The sequence below is a fragment of the Mycteria americana genome, chromosome 4, assembly GCF_035582795.1.
Source record: "Mycteria americana isolate JAX WOST 10 ecotype Jacksonville Zoo and Gardens chromosome 4, USCA_MyAme_1.0, whole genome shotgun sequence".
In the NCBI taxonomy this organism is placed as follows: Eukaryota; Metazoa; Chordata; class Aves; order Ciconiiformes; family Ciconiidae; genus Mycteria; species Mycteria americana.
The window spans coordinates 38111438-38137733 of record NC_134368.1 but is presented as its reverse complement, the minus strand read 5'-3'; the positions used below and the strand labels follow the sequence as shown (position 1 = coordinate 38137733).

The 26296-nt window shown below is 38.5% G+C and overlaps 1 protein-coding gene across 4 annotated transcripts in view; it reads left to right on the top strand.

Annotated features, from left to right (window-relative positions):
* The window catches only part of WWC2 (WW and C2 domain containing 2), a 111814-nt gene that overhangs the window by 33951 nt on the left and 51567 nt on the right, over positions 1-26296 (top strand). For all 4 annotated transcript variants that reach the window (XR_012775510.1, XR_012775511.1, XM_075500253.1 and 1 more), the window contains exons 2-5: positions 4037-4146; positions 17864-18067; positions 19065-19141; positions 24352-24431. Coding sequence is in view for 2 of the 4 variants with exons in the window: in XM_075500253.1 (XP_075356368.1) it covers positions 4037-4146; positions 17864-18067; positions 19065-19141; positions 24352-24431 (471 nt within the window). In the remaining 2 variants the exon portion in view is untranslated. The remainder of the gene's footprint in view (positions 1-4036; positions 4147-17863; positions 18068-19064; positions 19142-24351; positions 24432-26296) is intronic.

Sequence of the window (26296 nt, the reverse complement as noted above, 5' to 3'; positions counted from 1 at the left end):
GGAAGAAACCTTTCTTGTATTTATTTTTGTGGTCTAGGGAGTATATGAAGTAAGAAAGTGCCCAGAGTTGTCCAAATGGAACAATATTGCACTGACAATCCATCAGTCTGTAGTTACGTTTCCATTTTACAGCATCATCAGCCTCTTTATTAACTTTAGATGCATATAGAGACTTACTCTTATAGGCACGACTGCAGATGCAATAGCAACTGTTAATGATAACACATATATAATTGTAGGATCTACATTTTAAGGTCTTAGCTAACTTTGTATTTTGAAAACTTTAAAGAAAAATGTGGATTTGAGGCTGAGGGCTTGTGCCCCTTTTCCAATTGCTTTGTCAATGCCCCCTTCCCTAGAAAGGGATCCCAGCTGTTTGGCTTCCTTACCCTCTAATTCCAGGCTACTGGCCCCGTTATCCCAGCATCGGAGCAGCCAGGTGACAATGTGCTCACCTGGACGATGGCTGAAATCTTTTCGCATACCTCACAGCTCACTTGGGGACAGGGATCGGGTGGTTTCCATCTCATTTACAAGTTCTTCCTCTTCTTCCTCCTCTCCTTGTGATGGCCCTGCATTTTCATCATCCCTTTCTAAATGAGCTGACTTTTGCTTCCAAGATTTCTTGTGTATAGGGGTGACTGATACTGGCATGGGTTGGTTCCCTGGTTCAGTCGCAGTGCCTGTCACGGGGGTTAGAGTAGCCACAGTGCCTGTCATTTTGTCATCAGATCCAGAGACCTTCTCTTCCCCTTGAGACTACTGAATTGAGGTTGAGGTACCTCTAGTGCTTGAGGGTACTTGAACAGGGCTCGGTAGGTGTGGGCCAGGCCCCAGCACATTGCAGTGATTTGTGTCTCCCTAGAATTACCAGAGTGACAACATACTTTTTCCAATATTCTACTAATTTTTCAGGATTCTGCACTTGTTCAGGGGTGAAGTTCCAAAGCACTGGAGGTGCTCACCGTCCTAGGCATTTGCCCATGCTATCCCCCACACCCTGCCACTCATAACTAGCCAGCCTTGGGGCAGATCTCTGGATTATATTCTTAAATTGCTTATTAACCTTAGACAAAACTGAAACAATATTCCCAAGCAATACCAATAGAAGTATCTTAACTACCCAAGGATGTTGAAGATACTGAAAAGTTATTGTAATGAAGGAGGAAACATCACAGAAGAAGGTAGTGAAGGTGCCATTCCGTATTTCCTCCATAAAAAAACTCTCAGAGGAAGAAGTATAATTGCTAATTGTCTCTGATTAGCAACCACCTGTCTCCAGGTGGTACCTGAAGTACAATAATGGCTACAGTATGAAGCCCAAATACCAGATTAAGCTCAAGGCCAGTGTTTTAATAACAGATCTCCCAGGCAAAACATCACTAATCACTGCAGAGCACAACAAACTGCAAAAACCAACACCGATCTTTAACATGTACAGCAAAAGAATGAGCATGGTGAAGATCAGATAAAGTAATATCGAGAACAGATGAATCAATATCATGACCCGCCAGCTGTTAACAGATCTAAATTCCTTAACACACTCTGGTTAATCTGTTATTATCTCAAACCCTTCGGGCCCCACGTTGGGCACCAAAAAGGACTGTCGTGGTTTAACCCCAGCTGGTAACTAAGTACCACACAGCAACTTGCTCACTCCCCCCGGTGGGATGGGGGAAGAGAATGTGAAGAGCAAAAGTAAGAAAACTTGTGGGTTGAGAGAAGAACAGTTTAATAATTGGAACAAAATAATAATAATAATAAATTGTAATGAAAAGGAAAACAATGAGAGAGAGGAAGGAACCAAACCTAAGGAAAACCAAGTGATGCAACTGCTCACCACCCACCAACTGACACCCAGCCAGTCCCCAAGCAGCGATCACTGCCCCCCAACCAACTCCCCCCAGTTTCTATAACTGAGCATGACGGCATATGGTATGGAATAGCCCTTTGGCCAGCTGGGGTCCGCTGTCCTGGCTGTGCCCCCTCCCAGCTTCTTGTGCACCTGGCAGAGCATGGGAAGCTGAAAAGTCCTTGACTGGTGTAAGCACTGCTCAGCAACAACTAAAACATCAGTGTGTTATCAACATTAGTCTCATACTAAATCCAAAGCACAGCACTATACCAGCTACTATATCAAGAAAATTAACTCTATCCCAGCCAAAACCAGGACAGTACTACAGAAGCTACACCTTGTCTACGCTCAACTGAGAAAAGTGTCTGTGGCTAGCCATTCTCATGGAGAATGTCTCTCAGTAAACAGAACTTTTCTCACAGCTTGCTTGTGCTGCTTATAATCCGTATTTTATATCCTAGTGATCCAGATGTAATTCCACATTGGTAATCTCACCTGAATTTTGTAATAGTTTTCAGTGTGTTTAGTGGTTTTGCATAGCAGTTTGTAAGTGGCAATAAACTGGCAAATTTACCTTATACATGTGAGTGTGTTCAGGACCTCAAATTAAGCATTAGTAACCTTCATAGGATTATGTTGTAAACTTCAGAGAAATATGAGGAAGTGGATTCATGCTTACAATTAAAAAAAAATAAAGTGGAAAAAAAACAGAATTCAAAAAGTTTTGGATCGTAAGAGCTTGGTTCTTTGTAATTTCTGCAACCCTAGTTTGGAGGAATAAAGTGGTGCCCTTCTTAAAGAATTGGTAGGTCAGATCCATCAATAATAATATATTTGTGGGACAATGATTTCTAAATTAAACCTGTGCTCAAATTTCTATTTTCTCAGCTGCATGAAGAATTTAATTCAATAGGTTTGTAAAGTATTTTCTATCTGGTATTTTCTACACAGAAAAAGCCAATTCATTTTGTAGAAAGTAAAATGTACTATTCTTTTCTCTTTCATTCCTCACAAAAATGTCGATAAACCAGTTTCTTTTGGTCAGAAGCTAATTGAATAAAAAATACTGAAACACAGAAAAGCATATGTGAATTAGCCTGTTAGCTTTTTATTTTTACAGAATTTTAATGATGAGATGAAAAAACAGTGTTAGGTGATAGAACTTAAGTTGCAGTGAGCAAAAGAGGTGCTGCTTCTGTGTCCCACAAACTGCTCTTGATAATCTTACTCTGAGGATTATTTTTTTTTTTTAACTCTGGATATGTACTAATCTTATTGTGACTATGGTGACGGTAAAACCTTAAACCTCTTGTTCTTCCTATTAAATATATCAGTATATGAGACATGGCATTTATATGTGGGTTTATCAACAGGAAACTCAATACTTATTTCTTTAAAAATAAAAAAGGGCAAAAAGATGATGAGGTAAAGGCTTTACTCAGCCTCAGTTGGAAAAGAGCCCATGTATTATTGTTATCAATCTATTTCTTGTAACAAATAGATGCTCCATTATTAAAATGAAAAAATTGTCTATCCTCCTAAAAAAGCACCATGTGAACATCTAAGGCCCATTAAATGTTACTTATAAAATGTCTACTCTATGCACACTGCTGCTTGTTTTATTCAAGTATGTGGATTGATAAGTGCTGCTAACTGCATCTTAGGTGGTTGTATTCTCTTTTCCGAGTTTCCTGTCTGTGGTCATTAGAGAAGATGGCCTTGAAATCTTGTGCTTTCATCACAGACTCAAGGTTGAAGGGTCCAGTTCTTCTGGGGACAAATAGGAGTGTAGAGTTTTTGTTGGGTTTTTTTGTTTGTTTTGGGTTTTTTGGTGTAGGTGGGGTTTTTGGTTTGGTTTGGTTTTTTTAACAAGCTATTGGTTATTGTTTAATTTTAAACTGTCAAAGTGATAGATGTTGCAGTGAATTTCTCACTTGAGTGCCTGTACTGAAAAATGTTCGCAATAACTTATATTATGTTCTTGGAGTTAATGAATTGAGAAGGATGGAATAGGGGGAAAACCAAGCAAGAGCCTGAACTTTAAGAGGGAGAAAACAACTTGCTCTCCTTTCTCCCTGCTATCTTTCTTTAGCTTCTGTCATAATAGGAATTAATATGAATAACAAACATATGTATTGAAGAGAGAAAAGCTATACCACTAACTTGTTTCTTCGTTTGCAGGTTAACAAAGCCCTTGTCATTTGCGGATTGTGTTGGGGATGAACTGCCATGGGGATGGGAAGCTGCATATGATCCTCAGATTGGTGTATACTATATTGATCACATCAACCGTAAGTATTTTTCAGTTTCCCATATTGATTATATAAGAAGGCGCATCATGATTAGACTTTGCTAAGAAGCTTTTAAAGCATGAATAGGAGTAGGGAATGATTTCTTGTGAGAGAATTGTAGTTAAAGTAACAATTTCTGATTTTCAGTAGACAAATTATCCCATTTGTGTGCATGGGTTTGTTGGGGATGGTTGCAGATGTATTATAGCTGGCTCAAAATTATTCATATGACTCTTCATCTTTTGTTGTGGAAGAAGTCCATGTAATGTGTAGTAAATAAAGATGGTTTACATCTGTTGGTATCTGTAAAGTGTATGACTTTGTTGGCTATTAAATATTCAGCAATCCACACTGGTGGAGACAGTCTGATATGAGTAACAAAAACTGGCTTCAGTCTAACTATTGAAAGGAACTATTGTAGATAAGGTTGTATGAAGTGTGGGGGGGTATTTGTAACTTGTATACAAGATCTGGCAAATGTACTCTAGTTCTAAGAATGTTGTAAAATACATTTCAGGCTATAAATAATGCTAAATTTTGTAGTAATTGGAAAGGGAATGGGCAATCAAAATGCTGGGGAAAAATTGCCCTTTGGTATAACATTATTGGCTTTAAAAGGCTTACAAGAAAATCTGCTGATACAAAGCAACTACAGCTGTTTCTACATATATTTTTAATTGCGTGGGAACTATGTCTAAACCATGCAAAACTATAGCAAAATTTTAAATACAGTGCTTGTTAGACTTATTGAAATTAATATATACCTGAAAGCGTTTCTGTCTTCTTTTTATGTGTTCATTACTCCATATTAATTGATAAGTTTTTCTATTTTCTTAGAATTTATTTTTAATAACATAATAGAAGGGATTCCATTTGAGATCAATACCTGAATATAGGTGCCTACATCTGTGCTAGCAGTGCTGCGTACTTAAAAAATAGTAAGGTGCCTATGGCCATTTGAGATGCTTTAGGTTAGCAGAGACAACTGCACAAGGTCAGTAGATATGGCATGGATGGTAAGAGACCGATGGTCTTCTGGAATAAGTGTGGAGACAAGGCTTGTTACCCTATGGTGTCTCAAATGTATGGGCAACTGAATCAACTCTGAGATGTCTAAGCTGCTTTTGTAGTCAATAGCTATCTAGTCAGTACAGCCAGTGTAATGTAAGATGTGACGTAGCTGCCTGGTTGGGTGTCTGCTTTGAAGATGAGCTGATTTAAGCTCCTTTGGTTGGATTGGACTGGAACTCTGATAAACTAGAATGAGATGTTAGACATCTACTGTGCTTATTGAACAACCTGCAGATAGTCACCTAATCTTGAACTGAATCCCATCCAGTAACTTCAACTGGGGTTTTATAGCCCTGCTTTATTGGAATAACAACGAGAGTCCTCTGATCTTACGTGTGGTGTTAAACATTTCTGAACTTTAAAAAATAGGGACATACCTGATTGAATTCAAAAGGTGAAGAAAGAAAAGGATTTACTTTTGAATCTAAATGCTATTATAAGAGGAAACTTGTCTTTAACTTCTGCTTTGGCCAAAGCTATAAAACTTAAAGCTATAAAATTTTGAGCAGGCAGTCTGCATTTCTGGGCATTTTGAAAGTGCTTTTGGATCACCGTTCTGATAATCATGCTCTTTTATTCCGTACATGCTCAAAATTTTTATCAGTTCTAAAAATCTCAGCCTTTTAGTTTTGTTGCCTTTTTTTTTTTGAAAGAGATTAAGTATTTTCCGTATGTTTAAATGCTATTTCTGTGCATTGAAGGTGAATTCCTACATATTATAAGCTGTTGGTGGGTTGAAGTTCTGCTTCACACACGTGTAAAATGTTGAGGCTTGGACAGCATTGTCTTGGAATTCTCTTGACAATTGTTAATATTCTACAAACACTAACGCTTCACTTAATAGAGAAGAGTTGCGTATATCCATCTGTATGTGTGTCTTTCTGTGGTGAGGACAAATAAGTGTGATTAGCTAGGTTTCTTTATATTATATTAATGCATATGATGGATGACAAAGCAATGTACTTTGGTATACTTGAAGTGGTTTCCATCCATTGTTCAGTAGCGTGTTTGGTTTCTGTTACAGTAATGTGTATGTTGCTTTGTAGCAATTTCAGTGAAACTTCTTATTTTGTAAAGTGGTATCGTTTTGTACACTGTATTTTGCACAGTGCTTTGGTGAGAGTACTCTTGAGTTGCTGGGAGGTAAACTGCCTGAGTGTCTTATAAGCAGGTCATTTGTCTGACGTGCCAGATGTGGAGATTATAACTTCTACTTCATCTGACTGGGGTGCCTGTGTTGTTTTGATGCTACTGAAATCTCTAGTATGGAGGTCACTAATAATTAGGGGGGAAAAGCCTTTCTAGAAAGCAGGTTTTGCGCCTGCTTACTGCTTTATTAGCAGTGTAATAATTCAGATGTGTTGAATATGCTTTCTGGATTTGAACTGTTAAAATTCTCTGTCAGGACAGGGGATATGTTAGAACAAGGAAGACTTCTTTACTCTTTCACCTGTATAGATTATAATTTTGTTAATTCTGTCTTTTACTGGACAAAGAAAAACTGCACCCACTGCTAGGAGGAGGACCAAATGGATAGATGCCTGAAAAACAGGTTGGATAAAGCAGAATTTCAGGACCCATAAATGGCAGCTTGAGGGATAACACCTTGGGAAGAAATCTGCTCCCAGGGTTAAGCAGGGAGAGGTGACTAAATACATTTCATGTTCCATGCCTTCTGGCTGGATTTATTTCAGCAAAATGTTTGAGGGAAGGCCCATTGATTCTCTCCTCTTGCATACCATTATTATTATTATTATTATTATTATTATTATTATTATTATTATTATTATTAAAATATATACTAATTAATTATTCTGAACAGCTTCTCTATTATCTGTCCTCCTTTACATTTCTTTTTCTAGTATTGTTCCTACTCTGTGCCTCTGTACAAAGCTACATTTGATACAACTGTGAAGTTTCAGGTTGTCCACAGGACTTGGAGCTGTTGTAGTAAAACTGGCCAATCTTGTTAGATTTCTCAAACAAACCCAATAAACAATGAGCAGCAGGCTAAACCTTAGTGCAATAGACTGTAAATTCAGATGGTCTTGCTCATGGCTGTTCCCTCCTTTTCTGTTAAAAACTGAAGGTTGAAAATGTTCAGGGTGGAATTTCCGTTAATGTTCAGTGTGGGACTTATTCTGCTCCTCTTGAAGGTGAATATTGGTAAAACTCCCATGTATTTCAAGAACGCAGTACTAGACTGGAGCTTGCAAAGTTCTAAAAATTCTACCAAATTTCTATAATGAAAGGTTAAACTCTTCAATAATTATTTAAATCAACGTATCTTTTTCTTAAAAAAAATAATTTCCCCATCTGTCTAATTATCTTAGTCCTTTACCTTCCCTTCTCCCATACAAACCTGAGAAAAGCCTGCTTTCCTTAACTGCTGGTGGAAACTCAATTTCTCCTCCACAGAGGGGTAAGAGTTGGCTGTGAGCAGTCTGCAATTGTAAAACACTCCCTCAGGCTTGAGGAACTTGCTTTTGGTGTCAATATGTTTAAATATAATTTGGTTTTATTATCATCACACATTTTCTATAATTTTATATATTTTTATGAGCTTTTCTTCAAATACAGGGATTTTTTTTTTTTTCCCCAGCTCTTACTGATTGCCTTAGAGCTTTCTCATGATCCTTCTGGATGATGTAATGCACTTTGAGAAACACTGACTGAGGTCGTTACTTTATGAATATATTACCCCAATTAGGTCTTTTAATATGAGGCTTTCAGCTTCAAGGGAGACCAGATTACAGGCCATCTGGCAAGGCAGAACATGCATATGATGTGGGTAGCTGAGACCGTAAGAACCTAAATACTTACCCTGTGGTTCAGTAGCACCCTTTGTTAGAGGGATGACTGAAGGGATATTGGTGGTCAGGGACTGAGGAGTTTTTTTCGTGCAGGATCCTTCTTGCTGTGGTTTGGGAGAGTCCAAAGATTTTATAGCTTATGCTGTTCACTCTTATAATCGTTATTGCATATATGTACTCATGTGTTCATCTACTTCGGCTAATTTGTTAACATTTACTAATTTTGCTAAATAACATGGTTAGGAATTCAAGGCAATACCAAAAATAACAAAAACCTATTACTCCACTTTATTTTGTATATCTACAGGCAAAGTCATCACTTTCACATTTTTCCAATTCTTCTGCAGGGTTTTCAACGTCAGGTGTTAAGTGGCTGAGATGCAAACATTTATGCTCTTAGAGCTTGGATTTGCAAATAGTTTTAAGCTGATATAATCTCCGAAAGAATTGGTCTGGCTCTATTGCTACCTCTGGCCTTTTGTTCTGTCCCTGTGATGTTTTTGCTTATATTGGCATGAACATTTGCATGGCCAGACAGTGAATCAGATCAGGGAGCTGATTCGAGTTGAAACTAATCCGGTATGGGAAAAAAAAAGTTGCTATTTGTTCTCCTTTCCACACCCCTATTTATGCAAGCAAGAGAGGGAAGGTGACCTGGGGATATGAGTGAACAGTCAGGTGGAAGAGGTGGGGGACAGCCGCTTTTCGTGGTAGCACTGGTTAAAGGTATTTTGAAATGACACCCTTGAACTTTCTGTCTGTTCCACGCCCTGTGCAGGCTTACCAGCAAGCAGTTTTGACTCTGAGGCTGTGATTTCCAGGTGCACTTCTCAAGTGGTGGTGGCAGCTAAAGTAGCAATCATTGCTTGCTCTGGTTCCTGCTCCCACATTGTGTTGGCGTGAGGATGTGTAGTAAACATGGACAATGGGGAAGCACTCTGCCTTCCTGAGGTGTGTGAGTTGTTGCTCCCCACCTCATCTTCCTTCCCCCAGCCGCTCAGGTTTTCTGATCTGGATCATTGCATGGGATGTGTGTAGACGGACAGCTGTGGAGGTAATGGGAGCAAGAAAGGGAGACTTCTACTTCTGGCTTGACATGAATAGTCTGAGGGAATCCTGGGCTGGGACAAGTTCTGCCTTGCCTTCAGCACCCTATGTATTCCTAAAGAACTTAGCCCCTTCACTTCCAGTTCTTATTTGCAGGCTCAGGAAAAACCAGGCAAGTGGTTGTTGTCTTCATTGCATTGATCTAGTTAACCTATGAAACACGTACTCTGCTGTTAGTAATGTTTAGTGGCAAAAGTAACACAAAGGAACTGAATGACAGTGTTTAAAAGATAAGGATGGGAAGGAGTAGCTACTCCTAGCCCAGTAGTATTTCAGACCATCACATCACTTTCTTTTTGCCACTCTGTACTTTGTATTCAATATGATGATTTTTCTCCCTGCCCTCCACCCTCAGCACTTTCCTTCAAAATGGAGTTGGACATCTGCCTTCTCTGCTTCTGCAGCTCCTCCTTACTTAGTTTTAATTGTCTACTTTGGAAGCATGAATGCACCTTTCCCAGAGACTGGTTTCTACCACTGTTTCATCCACAAAGCAAAAGAAAATTGAGTCAGAGTGACGCTAAAACATCAGGAAGCATAGAGGTAGAGGGATTTGTGTCTGCTTAGCTCAAGAATAGAATTCATTGGAGGTCCCTATTTCCCCACTTGGTTTCCTTCCTTCTTAAAATTTCAAAGCCTAGCTATTTACCGGCACTGTTTGACACTTATAACACAATATTTTAACTACAGTTATTCTATTGTTCTGTCAAATTGTTGTAATTTTAAAGGCTTTCATGCAGTTTACGTCTATGCAACTGGTTTATCTAACAGAGGGATTTTTGTGGATAGACAGACTCCTCTCTGCTCCAGCCTGGGAATCTACTACATCTGCATCTATGAAAGTACGCCAGACTGTATTTTCAGATAAGGAAGAAATCTGAAAATCCCACCATGAGTCTGGAATTACCATTAGCTTGAGGGAGTCGAATGGTGTATCATGATCATAAACAGGCACTGTTTGTTCCTATGACCCATCACCTTCTTCTAAGCAAGTAGTGGCATGCAAGCGTTTGGGAAACAATTGTGAAGATTCTTTACTGTAGCAAACACACACGGTGAAAACCCAAGTGCAGTATATCTTACCTCGGATCTTATTTATAGGTATCTTCTCTGCCCCCTGGCTATAGGAAGGGATTAGAGTAATCTGGTGTATGCTGGCTACAGAAGGAGGGCTCGAGCAATGAAGGCTCTGGATTAAAGATGATTTTAGCTGCTGACTTATGTAAAGATCATAGTTGCATGTTTTTCTTATGTCTTAGTTCTGATAGCCATAGCAGTAGAACGTTACCTACTTACTGGATAATGTAGAGCAAAATGCTCAAGAGTTTCTACTGCATTTGACTCCGAGATACATAAGCATGTGCTACCCGATATCTAGAGGAAACTAATGTGCCATAAGGATAATATGTTCAATATTTCTTCGTAAAAATCTCTGAATAAATATTTCTTGGAAATCTGCTCATGCTTGCACAGTATAGCTGGAAAACATTCTCATTTTATCTCATTACTCAAATTCAAGCACAGAATTATTTTATGGAAAAGTGAAGAAGGTGTCTGGAAGAGAGGAGGCATTTTTTGTGTGCGAGTTCTATGGCAGGAAACAAACTGTAGAGAGCTCAGTTCAGAGGCATACTCTGAATAACCTAATTTTCCTTCATGTCTCTCTTTAGAACCCATATTCCATCTTATTATGTGGTAGAATGTGATTTTCTTTGAGTATCCAGCAATGATTTAGATCATTTTTAAGACACTGTATATGTCATCTTGTTGGGCTGCACAGTCTTACTGAAACTGCTCTCTCTGTAACGTGCTTTTCTTTTTTTGTGTACCTATTGAACAAATATATCAGTGAGAAAAGATATAATACTTTTTTGTGAATTCTTCCTCAAATTTTTGGGTACAATTTGGTTTTCTTGTTGTTTGAGTTTGAATTGTACGTATTTTAAAAAGCGGGGGAAAAAAAGAATAAGGAAAAAAATGCATTCAGAAAGCCTCTGCTATGTAAACAATAAAGTGCATTCCTTAAGCCAGTCTAGTAACACTTGGTTGTTCTCCCTGAAACTGGTGCTAGTACATTTGTTCCTTTGCTGTTCCTTAAGACTTGCATCTCGGTTGCCTGCAATATTTGTTATGCCAGTTGAAGTACAATGAAGGTAGTATTTGCACTCCTTTTTTTCTAAGTGTATTTTTGTCTGATTGCAGGCAAAAGTACTGGAGATTTGAAAGCCAGTTTGTTTATCAAGAAACAAGGGATATACTTGTAGAATAAACATATCCATAGTGATTACGTAATGTTGATAAAATTGCTTTCACCACCCACTACTAAGCTAACTTACGTTATCCTGTGATGATTGATATCGGACACCATTTTTCGTCTTCTGATGTTATATGTCAAAGGGTGGTTGTTCATTTTGTTTGTGCTATCTTGAGGTGTTTTTGTGCGACATACCATTGAAATCTTGATTCTCCTTCACTGCGGCTGGCCCCAGTTTGGCTTGTCTGCAGCCCTTTTCCAGGGGCTTGCCCTCCACATGCGGTAGGCTGCTTTCCAGGTATCCCCTCCTTCTCAAACCACCTCTGTGGAGTAGGATGTAATCCTACCACAGCAAAGGCATTGGGGGCTGTTCAGAAATGAATCTGGATTTAGCTTGCACGCTTTCTTCAGCCATTAGAGTTCAGGAGAAGCACCAGCGATGAGGGATCCTGAATGTAGTCAGCTGTTGGGTTTGGGGTTTTCAGGCCTGTGTTAATCTCCTGAAGGTGGGGTTCTGTTTGGTTGGAGGTAGTAGTCCTGCAAGTATTATGCAAGATAACCAGAGATGTCAGGTGTAATGGAGTTATCTTTTCATCAGTTACTATTTCAGGCAGAGAAATTGCCACCCTGACACAGAGTATTTAGCCAAGTTGTGACACGGTGCAGCCCAGAGCACAGCATGTGGCACACTTCTGCATCAGTCAGAACCACCCTCTTTTCAGGGCTCAGCCACTGTGGTTTTGCCACCTCTTGTCTTGTATTGTAATCCTAGTTTCCAGGTCTGGAAACTTTCCTGTAAGCTGGTACATGAGGGAGAAGGTGTATGGTATTGATGAGTAGATCCATCCTTAAGATTCTAATGGATGAGTAGATCCATAAGTAGGCTTGCTGCTGCCAAAAAAAGGATGTCTAGTTCCTTCCCCAGCTGGGTGGTTCTTCCTCCTTTATACTGGCTCATTGGACCTTTGGTAACATGGCACAACTCACCTGGCCTGCCAGAACATGATTTATCTGCTTTCATGTTATCTTTTGGAGCCAGTGAGTGGGTGGGTTTAGTGCATCAAATAGGTTTTGGGCTCGGTTGAGTGAGCATCAGAGACTGTGCAGAAAAGAATGTGTGTGAATGTATAACGTTGGGGAGTGTGGGTTGAAGTGACATGGTGGAAACCATCACTGCTGAAAAGGAGGGCTATTACAGCAGCTCCAGCTGTGGCATGCAACTCCCCCCTGCTCCCCTCCCTACAGATCTTAGGTCTCTGGTGCTCGTTTCTAGCCACATCAACTAGTTTCCCTTGGAATAGCCTCTCTTCTGAGATGGTGATTCTGCTGCATTTACAAACTGGAATAATACGAGCATGTGTTTCAACAGACAAGGGTTCTCTCTTCAGGATGAAAAGTATAATGCCACGATTTTTTCTCGTCTTGCTATGTATGTGTCCTTCTCAAGCAGAATGTAGCATCTCCAGATTTTTTTTAGCGGGACGCCTTGAGAATACTTACTCTCTAACTGTGTTGCCTAAACGCAATGTGTCTGACTGAAGACAAGCTTACATGTGGGTCATTCTAGAGCCAATCAACGTTATTATTTTGTTTGGCAAGGGGAGATGTTGGAAAACTATTGCTTCCACATATTGTTAATCCTGTAGTAAAATGTCCAATTCTCTCATGTCTAGCAGTAGGGCGTCAGGGAGCTGTTCCCTTCCCTGTGGGATTTTCTAGTGGGATTTTAATTTCATGTATTTTAGGGAAATACGATCTACTGCTGATAAGGTAATAGTTTCCTTCTGTTCAAGTAGACTGTAAAAATTTGGCACAGCTTCTAGATAGCAGACAGGAACATAACATATGAAAATATCTCATTTAAAAAAAATTGCATGCCTGACTATCGCCTGTATCCTATGTGTAATGTGTCTCTTATGTATAATTACACAGAGCATGCATAACATTGCTGCCCTTGAAACAAGTTCTAGCCAAAAGAATAAACAGAACTTTCAAGGCATAAAGTCAATCCTGGCATTTTGGTTTTGAATTACTGTTTGGGCCAAATTCTTTGCTGAGTTTAAGTGCATCAAACCTGGCTGGCAGTGAGCCAGAATAGTGCATTTCATGAATAGCAGTATGATTAAAGCCAGCACAGCTTGCTCTTCTACGTTACAGGCTGTGATCATTTCAGTGCACAGGAACGTCCTTGGGTGGAGGGTGCCATCCTGCCGCTTGTGCAGTTCCGCTGGGTGAGACCTCAAGTGTTTTCTGTCTCACAGAATTTCCCCCCAGCGTGAGTAGTCACTCAGATCTTTAAAAATAGGAGGAAATAAATTGCTTGTTTATAATTTTTTATTAATTTATTAGCTATGCACTTGCAGTAATTTGTTTAAAGTTAAATTAATTGGTTTTAAATCAAGAACTCTTAATAGAATTGAGTAATTTTGATTTGCAAGTGGCTTTGCCAAATGACGCTAAAACCAAGTCAAACTAGGAATGTGTAACCTGAATATTAGGCGTGCCACTGCCCTCCTCATTCTGTTACTATGGATCATTATTTTGCATTGTCATTGGACAGAGGCAATTGATATATAAAGATCTTTTTAAATCTAAGCAGTGCTCTTGATAGAGCCTGATGTACAACTCTTAGTTGTTTAAAGCTCCGTTTTAAGGAGATTCCTTTAGTTCATATCTAAGTTTATGCCACAGAAAACGATAGTCAGTGTATCTTCTTCATTTTCTCTACAAGAAGCAGCTGAACTCTTGAATTTAACTATCTGGTGATGCAGAAAGTGTTGGAGAGGTCATGCTCAGGGGGATGGTTTGTTTGTTCTCCACTGCTGATGATTGAAGTCCAGTTAGCATTTTCTAGAATAGATACAACCCTACAGCTCTGTCTAGTGTTCATAACCAGTGCTTACTCCTCACCTGACCAGGAGAAATAACATCTCCCCATCTGTCTAGCTAGCAATGTGTTTGTTGCATGATTCGTATCTGCTGCAGACAAGGTTGTAAGACATCCTATTGCAGTCACCAGTGGAAACATTTATCTGCCCTAAAAAAGGAATGAGATCTCCCAAGTTTGTTTTACATCAGCTGTTGAATAATAAGGCTAGGAAAATGTTTGAATGTTCTTTGTGGTTTAAATCTCACTCTTTGATTTAAGCATGAAGGGCTTCACATCTCATTTTGAAATGTTCGGCAAGCTCTTCCTGCAATGACATGCATGTAACTGTCCCAATAATATTCTTGTGTATACAAGTTTGACCTTAACAGCAGGTGCTTAAAACATTCTTGTCCAAGGGAAAAAATCCTTATCTTTGTGAGTCTTTACTCTGAGAAGTATAAATATTTGTTTTTGAAAGGAGAACTATGTTTTTTAAAAAGTTTTATTGGCTCTTGGAAGGTACATGTGCTCAAATGAACATACTTTTCAAAATGCAGCACTACAGTACCAGAAATATTATCCATAGTTCTGTCTTTGTTTTTTTTCTCTGTGGGGTAAACCTACTGATGAAAATTGAGACAACTGAAAATTATAGATGAACAAGCATATGGTGCTGCTACACAGGCACATGTTATATATATATATATATATATATATATATGAACAACTTGCCAAACAAGTGATACGCTTTTTTGGGTTTTCCACTTCATAATATTTAAGAAGACATAGAGTGAAAAATACTCCAGAGCCTTCTCTGCTTGGTAAAAGTTGAGTAATGATTCTGGGGTAGTCATTCCAGTACTGCTTTGCTTTTTCCAGGATTATGTATTTTCCCAGCTGAGCATTCGTTTCAGAATAAAATACATGCAGATAGAATTGGTTGAGAATAGTTTGGCCAGTCAATGTACCTACACAGGCAAATACCCAAACCTCAGTATGCTGAAGTTACAGTGTGCAATTTTTAAAATGCAGGGTTACCTTTAACTCATTTATGACTGTCAGTATAAAAGATGTTAGCTCATACAATCAAAGTATTGTTTTGCACATGCAGCTTGGAGAGGCAAAATGAAAATGTTTGATTGTATTTGTCAGCAATACAAAATAATCTGCTGTTGATCAGCTTTGTCCTTCTCTTGCAGTCACAAGGACAGGGCATCTGTAGGCCACGTTTTAGGACTCTGCAGGCTACATTTGGTCTTTGGGCTGCATGTTGAGCAATCCTCACTTAAAACCTACAAGGCAATTACCTACAACATGCTCGAAGATGAGACCTTCCAATCTTGTAAGATTATTTGGTGGCTGCTGGTTGTGCTCTTAAAACACAATCGCATCATTGCATTCTTCTAAAAAACCAACATAACTGCATTTATCCTATTTGATCGTTGACCCATGAGAATCCTGCTTCATGCTCTTCATCCTGATTCACAAAAAAGGACAGCTCTGGAAACCAGCACTTCTTATCTTGTGTAAATAACTGTGAATGTGGAGGTGTGTTAAAGCACAACAGCAATAAGTGGCCACAGATAGGGACATGTGTTGACCGTTTAGGAGAGAAAAGGTATCGATTTGCTTCTTTGTGTGCCTGATATCTTTGTGGAAAAGAGCAGGTGGCTATAAACATGGATATATGTGTGTGTCCATAGCTATAGTTAGTTTTTGGGAGAGAGTGTTCCTGTTGGGGTTATTGGAAAACCAACTGTGTATAAAGCTTCTCTGCTTTAATCTTTTATGTACCGCACTTGGGTTTACGTGATTTATACTCTATGCGTCCATTGTGTACATCTAAGAAATACCTCTCCCAAGTAGAAATACAAAAGCTTGTCATGTTTGTAAATGGTGGAGGGGGACACCGGTGTGTGTGTGGGGGGGTGTGTGTGTGCTATATGTGTGTGTATTTGTTTTTAAAAGCATCAGTAGTTATGTAGACATTGTCAGTTTAGGATTCTACAGGGTTAGTTTTATGGGCTGCTTCTTTTTATTTGCATATCTTTTTGTTTATGTAATATTAACACCAAAAAAGGCTTTTGAAAAACTGGTAGTTAGTATGGGAAATTGTTATTAACCAGAACCTGTCCTTATCAGCTTTTGCTGTTACAAGATCTGTTTTCATATATGGAGTTGAAAGAGTGCCTTCTCCCCAAGAATGCACTTCAGCTACAGTTTAGAGCAGTCAGGTTGGTTCTGCTGCAGTTCTTTTTTCTCCCGTGTCTTCAGGCACATGTTCCTGTCCCCCGCTGTTGTCCCCCCTCACAGTAAAGCAATTCAGAGAATTAAAGTGGCACAAATCTAACCCAGAGAAAATGAACTTTCCTCCTCCTTTTTGCAGAAAAATTCTGAAGTAAATACTTTGCACTTAAATACTTTGGTTCTGATTGTTACTTTTAATCTCTGTAGATCTATGTAGATTTATAGTATGTAACTTACAAAGAAAATGAACTGTGGTGCACGTCTGCATTTAGATTTCAAACTTTTCATGGTTATGTCTTATGAGAATATTTTTGTACTTAATACAGCTTTAAAGGAAGACTATTCATTGTGCAGCTTCAAAAAGTGCTGAACTGAGTCAGGAAATATTAATGATAAGATTGAACATGCAGCCTTAACTCTTCCTCTTTGTTTACATTAAAAAAAAAAATCTTAAAACCTACAATTAGATTGATTTCATCAAATACTTTCTTAATATATACCATTGTGTTATGTCTAATCCTCTTGTCTACATATTCTATGCAAGTCTGTCTTCTGTGTGGCTGCTGGAGGTAAAATGGTTGACTTGAAACCCTTTGAGAATTAAAGGGCCTGTTCCAGCCTACTCATTTATATTACCTGGGTAGTCAGTGGAAAGAAGTAGACACCTCAAAAAGGCAGTTCGGTCCCATGTATCTTGGGCACCTGTCTTCGATGAAGTGCCCTCTGTCTACTGACCATAAAAGAAAGTTGTATCTTGGATCAGATGCCTAGCAGGGATGGGGATAGAGTTAGGTGAGATAATCCTGGAGGGTTAATGTTATGTTAGTTCAGTTACAGGGGAAAAGATAAAACTGTTTAGTAGAGGGCAAGGAGAGAGATAACCACTATAAAACATGAATAACACGTGGCTGTAAAAATTAATGAAGTGGGGAGGAGGGGGGTTGAAAAATATAGTAGCTAAGATTACTTTTCATTTTTGTTCAGAAATGCATTCAATTTTAAGATGTCATTGAAAGACTTTATTGATCCAATTATTTCCAAATAATCTGAGGCAAAAAATAGAGGTATTTTTCTTGAGTTTTAGGATGTTATTAATTCAAGGTTGAAGATATGGGAATGATCTACATAAGCATTTACCTGTTGTATCCTAATTCCTAATTTTGCAACTGATCCCTTAAATACTGTTTCTTACACGTGCTATTGTGGCAAAGAAATAAAATTGAGCATCTGCTTAGTAACCAAAGACAAGCTATGGTTTATACTTCTATAACTGTGCATTACAGGCAAAGAAACAATTTAGTTGTCAACGGATTTCAGCAAAGGTCTCTTTAAACCCTTTCTTTTTCTCTTGTAAAGAAACAACACAAATAGAAGATCCCAGGAAACAATGGAGGCAAGAACAAGAGAGAATGTTAAAAGATTATCTTATGGTAGCCCAGGATGCTCTCAGTACTCAGAAAGAACTGTACCAGGTGAAAGAACAGAGGCTAGCACTTGCACTGGATGAGTATGTACGGTTGAATGATGCCTACAAAGAAAAATCAAGCTCTCGTACAAGCTGTAAGTACAGTAGAGAATACAATGTAACTTCTTTGATCTGTGCCTTGCAGGGGATTCTGTTTCTCTTTAGGATGACTTTTCAAGGTTTGCTATGAACACCTTGTACTCTGGCTTTTTAGAGATAGCATCCCTACTTTTTTTTATTATTATTTTATTTAATATAAAGATATTCTGCTGGAGAGAACCCTCTTCTCTCTGATACAATTGAACTCCTTTGAGCTGTGGTTTAGAGCAGTTGGCTCTGAAATCTATTTTGTCATGCAGTTTGTCAGAACAAAATTCTGCCAAATCTAGGTTCAAAGTAAATAGGATCTCTTGCACTTCATGGCTGCATGCTGAAATGACCCTGCTGTTGTCAGGTGTCTGCAATAGGCCAAGAAGGGAATTTGTTGCTGCTTTATAAGAATAGCGCGCAATAATTTTGTAGCCTGGGTGCTCTGATCAGGGGTGAAGTAGATGCACGTGTTACAATGTTGGGCAAGGAATTGGCATGCAGTAAGGTGCTCAGAGGCCTGTCGTTGGGCTCACATCTCTCTTAGAAGTAGATAGTGTGATAAAAGTAACATGTACATCTGCAGAAGAACTGAGCGGCAGACCTCTGAGGCTTCTGAATGAATCTTCTTCTGCTTTCCAGAAATCTTCTTAGAAATTACAGCTTCCAGGAAGAGGTGATCACAAGATGGCTCAGCTGGAAGAACGGGAACAGAGAGCAAGGGATAGAAAGCCAGGGAGAATGAGGTGCTACTTTAGGATCCTGGGATAGGCAAAGGAGGAGAGATACCAAATAGTGGTGGGAGAAAAAAGGGGGAAATTTTGATTATTCATTAATTATTGCCATCCTGCAATGCTGACTACTCTATAAAAGAATATATATTTTTAAAAGTATTACATGTTTTTCTGCACTTTGTAGTTTTAGATCAACGTGGATTCATTGAGGAAGGGACTAATTAATGATTTTAAAGTACTTAAATATTTGTCCTTTGTCTTTTTAAAAAAGTGTTCTCAGGCTCCTCATCAAGCACAAAGTATGATCCTGACATTCTGAAGGCTGAAATCTCTACTACAAGATTAAGGGTGAGAGTGCTTAACTCATATTCATTTGTATTCTGTGTGCGAAGTTTATGACTATAGAATAAACAAAGCTTGAACTAGCAGACGTATCTTGTACCCTGGTACTGAAACCTCCTAATATTCTCATTAAATACCTGTCCTGGTTTCGGCTGGGATAGAGTTAATTTTCTTCCTAGTAGCTGGTATAATGCTGTGTTTTGGATTTAGCATGAGAATAATGTTGATAACACACTGATGTTTTAGTTGTTGCTGAGCAGTGCTTACACTAGTCAAGGACTTTTCAGCTTCTCATGCTCTGCCAGGTGCGCAAGAAGCTGGGAGGGGACACAGCCAAGATAGAAGATGCAAACTGGCCAAAGGGCTATTCCATACCATAAGCCGTCATGCTCAGTATAGAAACTGGGGGGAGTTGGTTGGGGGGCAGTGATTGCTGCTCGGGCATGGGCTGGGCATTAGTCAGCAAGTGGTGAGCAATTACATTGTGCATTACTTGTTTTGTACATTCTATTTTTTTTTTTGTTGCCCTTTGCTGTCCTATTAAACTGTCTTTATCTCAACCCATGGGTTTTACTTTTTTTTCCAATTCTCTCGCCCATCCCACTGGGGCAGGAGGGGGAGGATGAGTGAGCAGCTGTGTGGTGCTTAGTTGCCGACTGGGTTTAAACCATGATAATACCATCCAGAGGTTTTTGATGAATTTTTAAAGCTGTCTCTGTAACACATTTGGGGAATCTTTGACAGATATTCTAATTAGGTGTGGGTTTAAATAAATCTGATAACTATTTTCACTTATATGCTTTTGTTTTTAAAAGGAACAGTAAAAATCTTTAGGTGAAAATAGAAAAGTAGTAGGCCAAGGTGAGCTGCAGCTAGATGACTGTTTTTACACAATCTTTCTTCTGTGAGAAACGCACCATTAGCTACATGAACTGCCTCACAAATTTCTGTTGGTTTAAAAAACACTTTTCAGTTATGGTGTGAAACTTTGCTCTCTTGTCAAAATGGAACAGTTCAGATCAAGAATGAAAGTTTGTGTTTGCGTTTTGAAATTGCTGATGAACAAAAATCCATTATTTGGTCAACTGTTCAGTATGGTCACTAACAGACTCCATATAAAGAACTTTAATTCACAGGTTAGTCTCTAGTGAATTTATCTTGAATAAGGAGGAAATGGTGTGGAAGACATTTAAAATCTATATAGGGAGTTCATTTATTTAAGCTGTGGCGTATAATGCTCGTTGGATAGCCTAGGCTTTCTGTAGTTAGTAATGAAAAAAATTAGATCAAACCATGCAGGTTAAAAAGACAGCACCTCACAGCATAGTCCTTCGATGAGGGCTGGAATGCAGACTCTGCGGGAGCAAAAGCTGTTAGGAAGCGACAGCAGTTACTCAGCTCTTCCATTGCCCCCTCCTGGTTTCTGCACAGAGCAGCACTCATAGAAGCCTCTGAGAGTAACATCCTCCTTCACCTGGAGTAAGAGTTATGATTAGGGGTCTAAACAATTAATGTTTAAAAGGAACTGTGGAATAGCTCATTAAAATTTTAAAACCCAGTATAAATCAGGGATGGAATACACTGTAAAACTGGCATCCGGATGTTGCCCTCTTGACTGCTTGTACACCTATTCATCCTTACTGATCTCAATTTGTAGTCCCTTCTCCTTTGAGGAGAAAGGAAGGTGGTTAATGAGATAATTTATTTCAGCACTGGAGGGGTGGGAGAAAAAATTTTGTAAATTGAGTAGGGAGAATCAACAGCAGTAAGGACTCTGTCAGGAACAAGAATGAAAGACAAGGTGAGAGCTTCTTTCTAAAATGAGTGGAGCTGTAACAGATGTTCCCTTTGGCCAGGGGATCACTGGTATATTTGGGAAATTAACAGTGTTGTTCGAAGAACAAAACACATGACCAAGTTTAAATATAGTCACCTACAAGTCAAAGAGGGGAAAATTCAGATGTGGTCCTGTGCTCAATTTTTCCCGTTACTTAGCTCTAATCACCTCCCAGCTCAAGATGCAGAAACACTGAATCACCTCTTGGCTTGCATATCTACAATTTGTCTGTTCACTGAGGAGGGAGGCAGATGTGTTAATCACAGTAATTCATTTTTTGGAGATGCTTTCCTCTGTTGTTTCTTGGAGTCAAGGAGCCTAATATCCTGCTGGTTCCCAACACCTGATTTATTGGCATTGTAAAGTCCAAGTTGCATATGTGCCTAAAATAGGTGACCTGAATCTTGTCTGCAGAGTTTAGAAGGGTGCAAGTCCAAGAATATCTGTATCAACATAAAGGGTGTTGTCATCCAAAGCCACTGGATATGAAAATCATTGAGATAAGAAAAAGTGGAGCCCTGTGATGCTAGGGCTGGAAAGTGGTTTTCATGGAAGATGGCAAGAGAGGTATGACTATTATCATAGTTTACCCTTATTTGAATGTTTGAAGATGCTTTGCTAATATGCCATCTTTTGGCATTTTGCAGTATATGCATGCGTGGACTTAATGGGAAACGAAGTTAGTCATTAGTAAGCTGCTAGCCAGCTAGTTAGAATTTGCACATTGTTTAGTGAACTATTAGGTCAGATGTACTAAACCTGTTTCTCTCTCACACTGGCTGAGGCTTACTGGTATCATCAGGTTAATGGTGGCTGGAGGGGGAAACTCAGCATTTGAGGAAGTTCTGAATTGGCTTTTGGCCTTTTCCTTGTTAGCTGTGCTTAATACATACATGTGGAGCCTTTTGGATCCATGAATTGCCTATTGCGCAATGGGTCGTGGAGAAAATACAACAGAAACCAGACAGCTGTTAAATGAAATGAGCAGAAGAAAGACCTTTCTCACAAGATTAAAATTGAAGGATCTGATCCTGCAATGGACTTTGAGTGGGGCCATTTGGGGTCTTAACTAGTAATTGGTAAGATAATTCAAACAGCACAAAGTATATGTGATCACAGTATGTTTTATGCATATGCAGCGAGTAGGGGATGCGCCTTTATAAAATAACAAGAGGGGTTTTTTGTCGTTGTTCCATTAGTACTTGAGTGCTGGGAATAGAAGGGGGGGTAGCACAGGAGCCTGCTTGAAGATGCAGTTAGAAGGAGGAAGAGAGGGGCCTGTCAGGTGACTTAAGATGATGTGCAGAAGCAGTAGGAAGGGCGTGAAGGATAAAGCAAGTGAAGAGTTGTGAAAAAGCAAGAATTACATTAAAGTTTTGAAGGAGAAGACAAGGAGCACAAAAATAGTTTAATGCAAGTAAGATGCAGTAAACACAGAGTCTATCTTATGATGTAGGTCACGTCCTTCTAGGATAATGTGCCTAACTCACATTTCTTAATAATGAAATGATGATGAATTACAGCAGAGGACATTCAGAAGATGATCTTGAGGAAGAACGTAAGGGTTTCTGAGAGATCCAGTCCTCTAAGTTGAAATCAAGTGTGCCTTCTGCTATTACTATAAATTCACATTTCTGATTTTAAAAAAAAAAGTTTAGCCATTCTGTGTTTCTCAGAAAAGTTGGGACGTCTTTCATATTTTACACATTACTTTACCTGGAGCATAGAGGTGATATCTGTTCATTTTCTGTAACCTTGATCAGAACACTTGAGAGATTATTCTTGAGGCTTTCGTGCTATTCAGGGAAGAAATAGTTAAGGAGCACTGAATGTGTACTTAGAGACATTGCCTATTTATCATGCTAACTATTCATTATGGTCAAAATAAAAACAGTTTTCTGTCAAGTAAAGCAACTAGTGATGATAGTTTCCAAAAGCCTGAACCTGACTCGTCATCTAGAGAACAGATTTTGCTCTGGAACAAATGGAGATTGAAAGCATTTTACTTCTGTCACAGAAAACTCATTAGCCAGAAGCTACAAACTTCAATGCTTAAGTATCATTCACAAACCCATATGAAGAACCCTGCAAATCACTGGTTATTTTAGACATGCAAAGCATTTTAAGTCTCTTGGAAAGCTACAGCAGCTGCTGATGCTCAGTACTTTTAGTCACCTGCCATGCTGGGAATCTCACTTTTTTTAATTTGAAGAATAACACCAAGTAGGAAGTCTACAGGGATTTGGATACAAAAAGTCTTGGAGATATATTTTGAAATGAATTTCAGTTAAAGTGGTCAGAATTCTTCATTTTAATATAATCCATTTTTCAAAAGAGTTGAATATCTGAGGACCTATGTGAAAACAAGCAAAAATTTCACAGTGGTAGGTGAGAGCAGGGGACTTCCACCAGGTTTTCCTTTTTTCACCTTACTGATTGGAAAGTTAAAAAGCCTAACAATATCTGGCTAGTATGTAGAGTGCAAACAAGCCATGTATGGATGTATAAATACTAAAATTTAGGACTCCACATTTCAAGGAGGCATTTCTGTCTCTATGTATGCTGAGGATTAATTTTAATTTGTGGTAAAGTACACTCCTTTATAGGTGGTCCAGAAACTTTGTTTTAGTATGTTTGGGAAGTATGACATAAAAAATTAAATGGATTATTTTTCTATTTAATCTTGATTCGTAAATATTTTGTAGTGTACTAATATCTGCTAACATCTGAAATAGCAATATTAAGATTAAAAAGCAATTGAGCATGCAAATTAGGGAAAATAGGGAATATTTTGCCAAAGACATTTCTATTAAATAGACACATATATTTGCGATCCAAATGTGTTTAGTGATTGTCGTCTTTGAATTAAATGAATGTGAATTATATATTTAGGGATCCAGTGTCTGTAAACCTTTATAAGAAAGGATGGTTCATAGGAGAAAAAAAAAAAAAAGGGAGTCCACATTTTGTCTTTTACAGTGCAAATGACTTGAGAGATTCCTGGAATGAAAAAGTGAAAATATAATAAGCCTAAAAATAAACAGGCATGTCCCTGTAGGACAGTTGGAATGCATGCTTAACAAGTGAGAAGTAAATTACTTGTTAAAGTTCTCTCAGGTTTAATAACACAGTGTGGTATCAATACAAATAAGGAATGTGATTTAATCTGCTTGTGTCCCTTTAATACTAAAGCATGTTGCCCATAGACATCAGGAAGAGAACAGATCCTTTTGTTTTTAATATGTGTCAGTAGAGCAATTTACTCTCTTTTTTTTTTTTGTCTCATCTGATGTAGAGAATACATTAATTGTTCAAAGCCATGTGTTACACAATTTAACAAGAAGAATTTTCTAACTCTTGCTTTGATTTAACACACAAGGTTAAGAAGCTGAAGAGGGAACTCTCACAGATGAAGCAAGAGCTGCTGTACAAGGAACAGGGCTTTGAAACACTGCAACAGTGAGTAAAAGAAAATAGTTGAAACCAACTTAATTCAGTTGCCTGATTTCTTTTTTTGGCATGGAATTGAATCCATCTTATGTGAGAGTATTAGTGGGGGAAAAAATGAGAATCTAATAACTCTTTTTGTTGTAGTTAGGAAGCAGGAAATCTGTAGAAATGGCAAACCTATTGTGCAAGTGTTAACATGAGAAATCTGTTCCCCCTCCTATTTTTTTTTCCATGAGGTAGCTTATGTTGCAAAGAGGCAGAAAGAAGGGCAGTGGTTAAGGGTCCGAAGGAAGAATTTACCTGCTTTGCATGTCCCATTTAAAAAATTAAAAAAAAAAAATTTGAAAAGTAATTAGGTCTTTCTTTCATCCTTCCCCACCTCTGAGCTCAAAAGAGAGAGAAAGAGAAGGATGCTGTTCTTGGAGGTATAAATGGTGCACAACTGTGCAGGGTTTGAAATGAGCCACAATTTGAGGATGAGAGACCTGACTTTCTTTGTTCCAGTTGCTGGGATGCCTGGTGTCCAAAGAGCTGATGCTGAATTGGGTGAGCATTCTGGGTATTTAACCAGTTGGATTATTAGGGAATGAATTTTTTTCAGTCTGAGCACTCCCTGCTGCTCCTGACTTTAAAAGTTGGGCCCTAAAATATTAAACACTACTGGAACTGTCACCACAGAGAACTTGCTGCAGAGGAAACCTTGCTAACAAGCATGTTTTCTTGACTAATGTGAACAGAAATTTATTAATGCTAGTTGTTTTCCATATTGTGGTATGTACCCATACATTAAGGATCTATTTATACAGTAAAATGCTGAGCTGTGTGCTCTTAGTACGCTAGTTCCAGTAGCAGAAGCAACGTTGCCACGTTAATGTAATATTGTCTGGATTCATTTACCTTTTTTCTCAGGACCTCCTGTGTATGGCAGTGTACTGTCAGATAAGTAATAATCTCTATCCTGGAGAGCTTGCAGAATATATAGGGAAGATGGACAAAAGGTGGGAGAAGGGAAGTGTATTTCCATCTTCCAGGTAGAGTACTAAAATGCAGAGAATTTGCAAAGCATGACAGAACATCTGTGTTTGGAGCTGAGAGAGTCCAGTTCAGTTCCCAGTTCCAACCGAAACATCTTGTAGGCTATTGCCTGTGTATTTAATAGATCAGTTCTATACAGTAGGAATTTTTTTAAGTGGGAGAAAAAACTTCTAGTCCAGGAAATGGCCAATCATAATTAGAGACATGTCAAAATGGACAAAAAATGTTTTTGTGGTATGAAGATTTTGAAGTCAATTGGGAACCAAAAACCCTCAGCATCTTAGGAGGATGCCAGTCAAGTCTCTATCCTCCTTCATTTTAACTAAAACAGAAATATAAGATTTGTTTGTTATTTAAATATATAAAGACTAGCAGGGAGTGAAGAGAGAAAAGGATAGTTGATTGAATTTATTTAACCATAAATCAGATTTCATTTGAAGCAAAATTTAGAAGAAGGCAGACGTATTGATTCTAAAGCTTAAGGTAATAAAAACTCATGCTGCTGTCCCAGGATTAAAGGTTAGCCAATCATGCTGGTTTTATTATATTAACTCAACAATGAAGTATTGTTTTAAAGCAGCTTGCTCACAAGCCATTTTGATAGGAATCCAAAGCATGTTTCAGAAACTGTCAACAGCATTCCACAGAAACACAATGGACGTTTGTTTTTAAAATTCAGTCAGCCACTTTCAAACAGTACTAATCCCATTAATTTAAAACAGGAAGATGGAATATCTTATATGTCAGAGATCCTTCTTGTCCATCTTAATTATATACAGAATAAAGCAGTTGTGATTTGAATGTGGCACATCATATTACTAGGCAGCATGTGGTGTTTT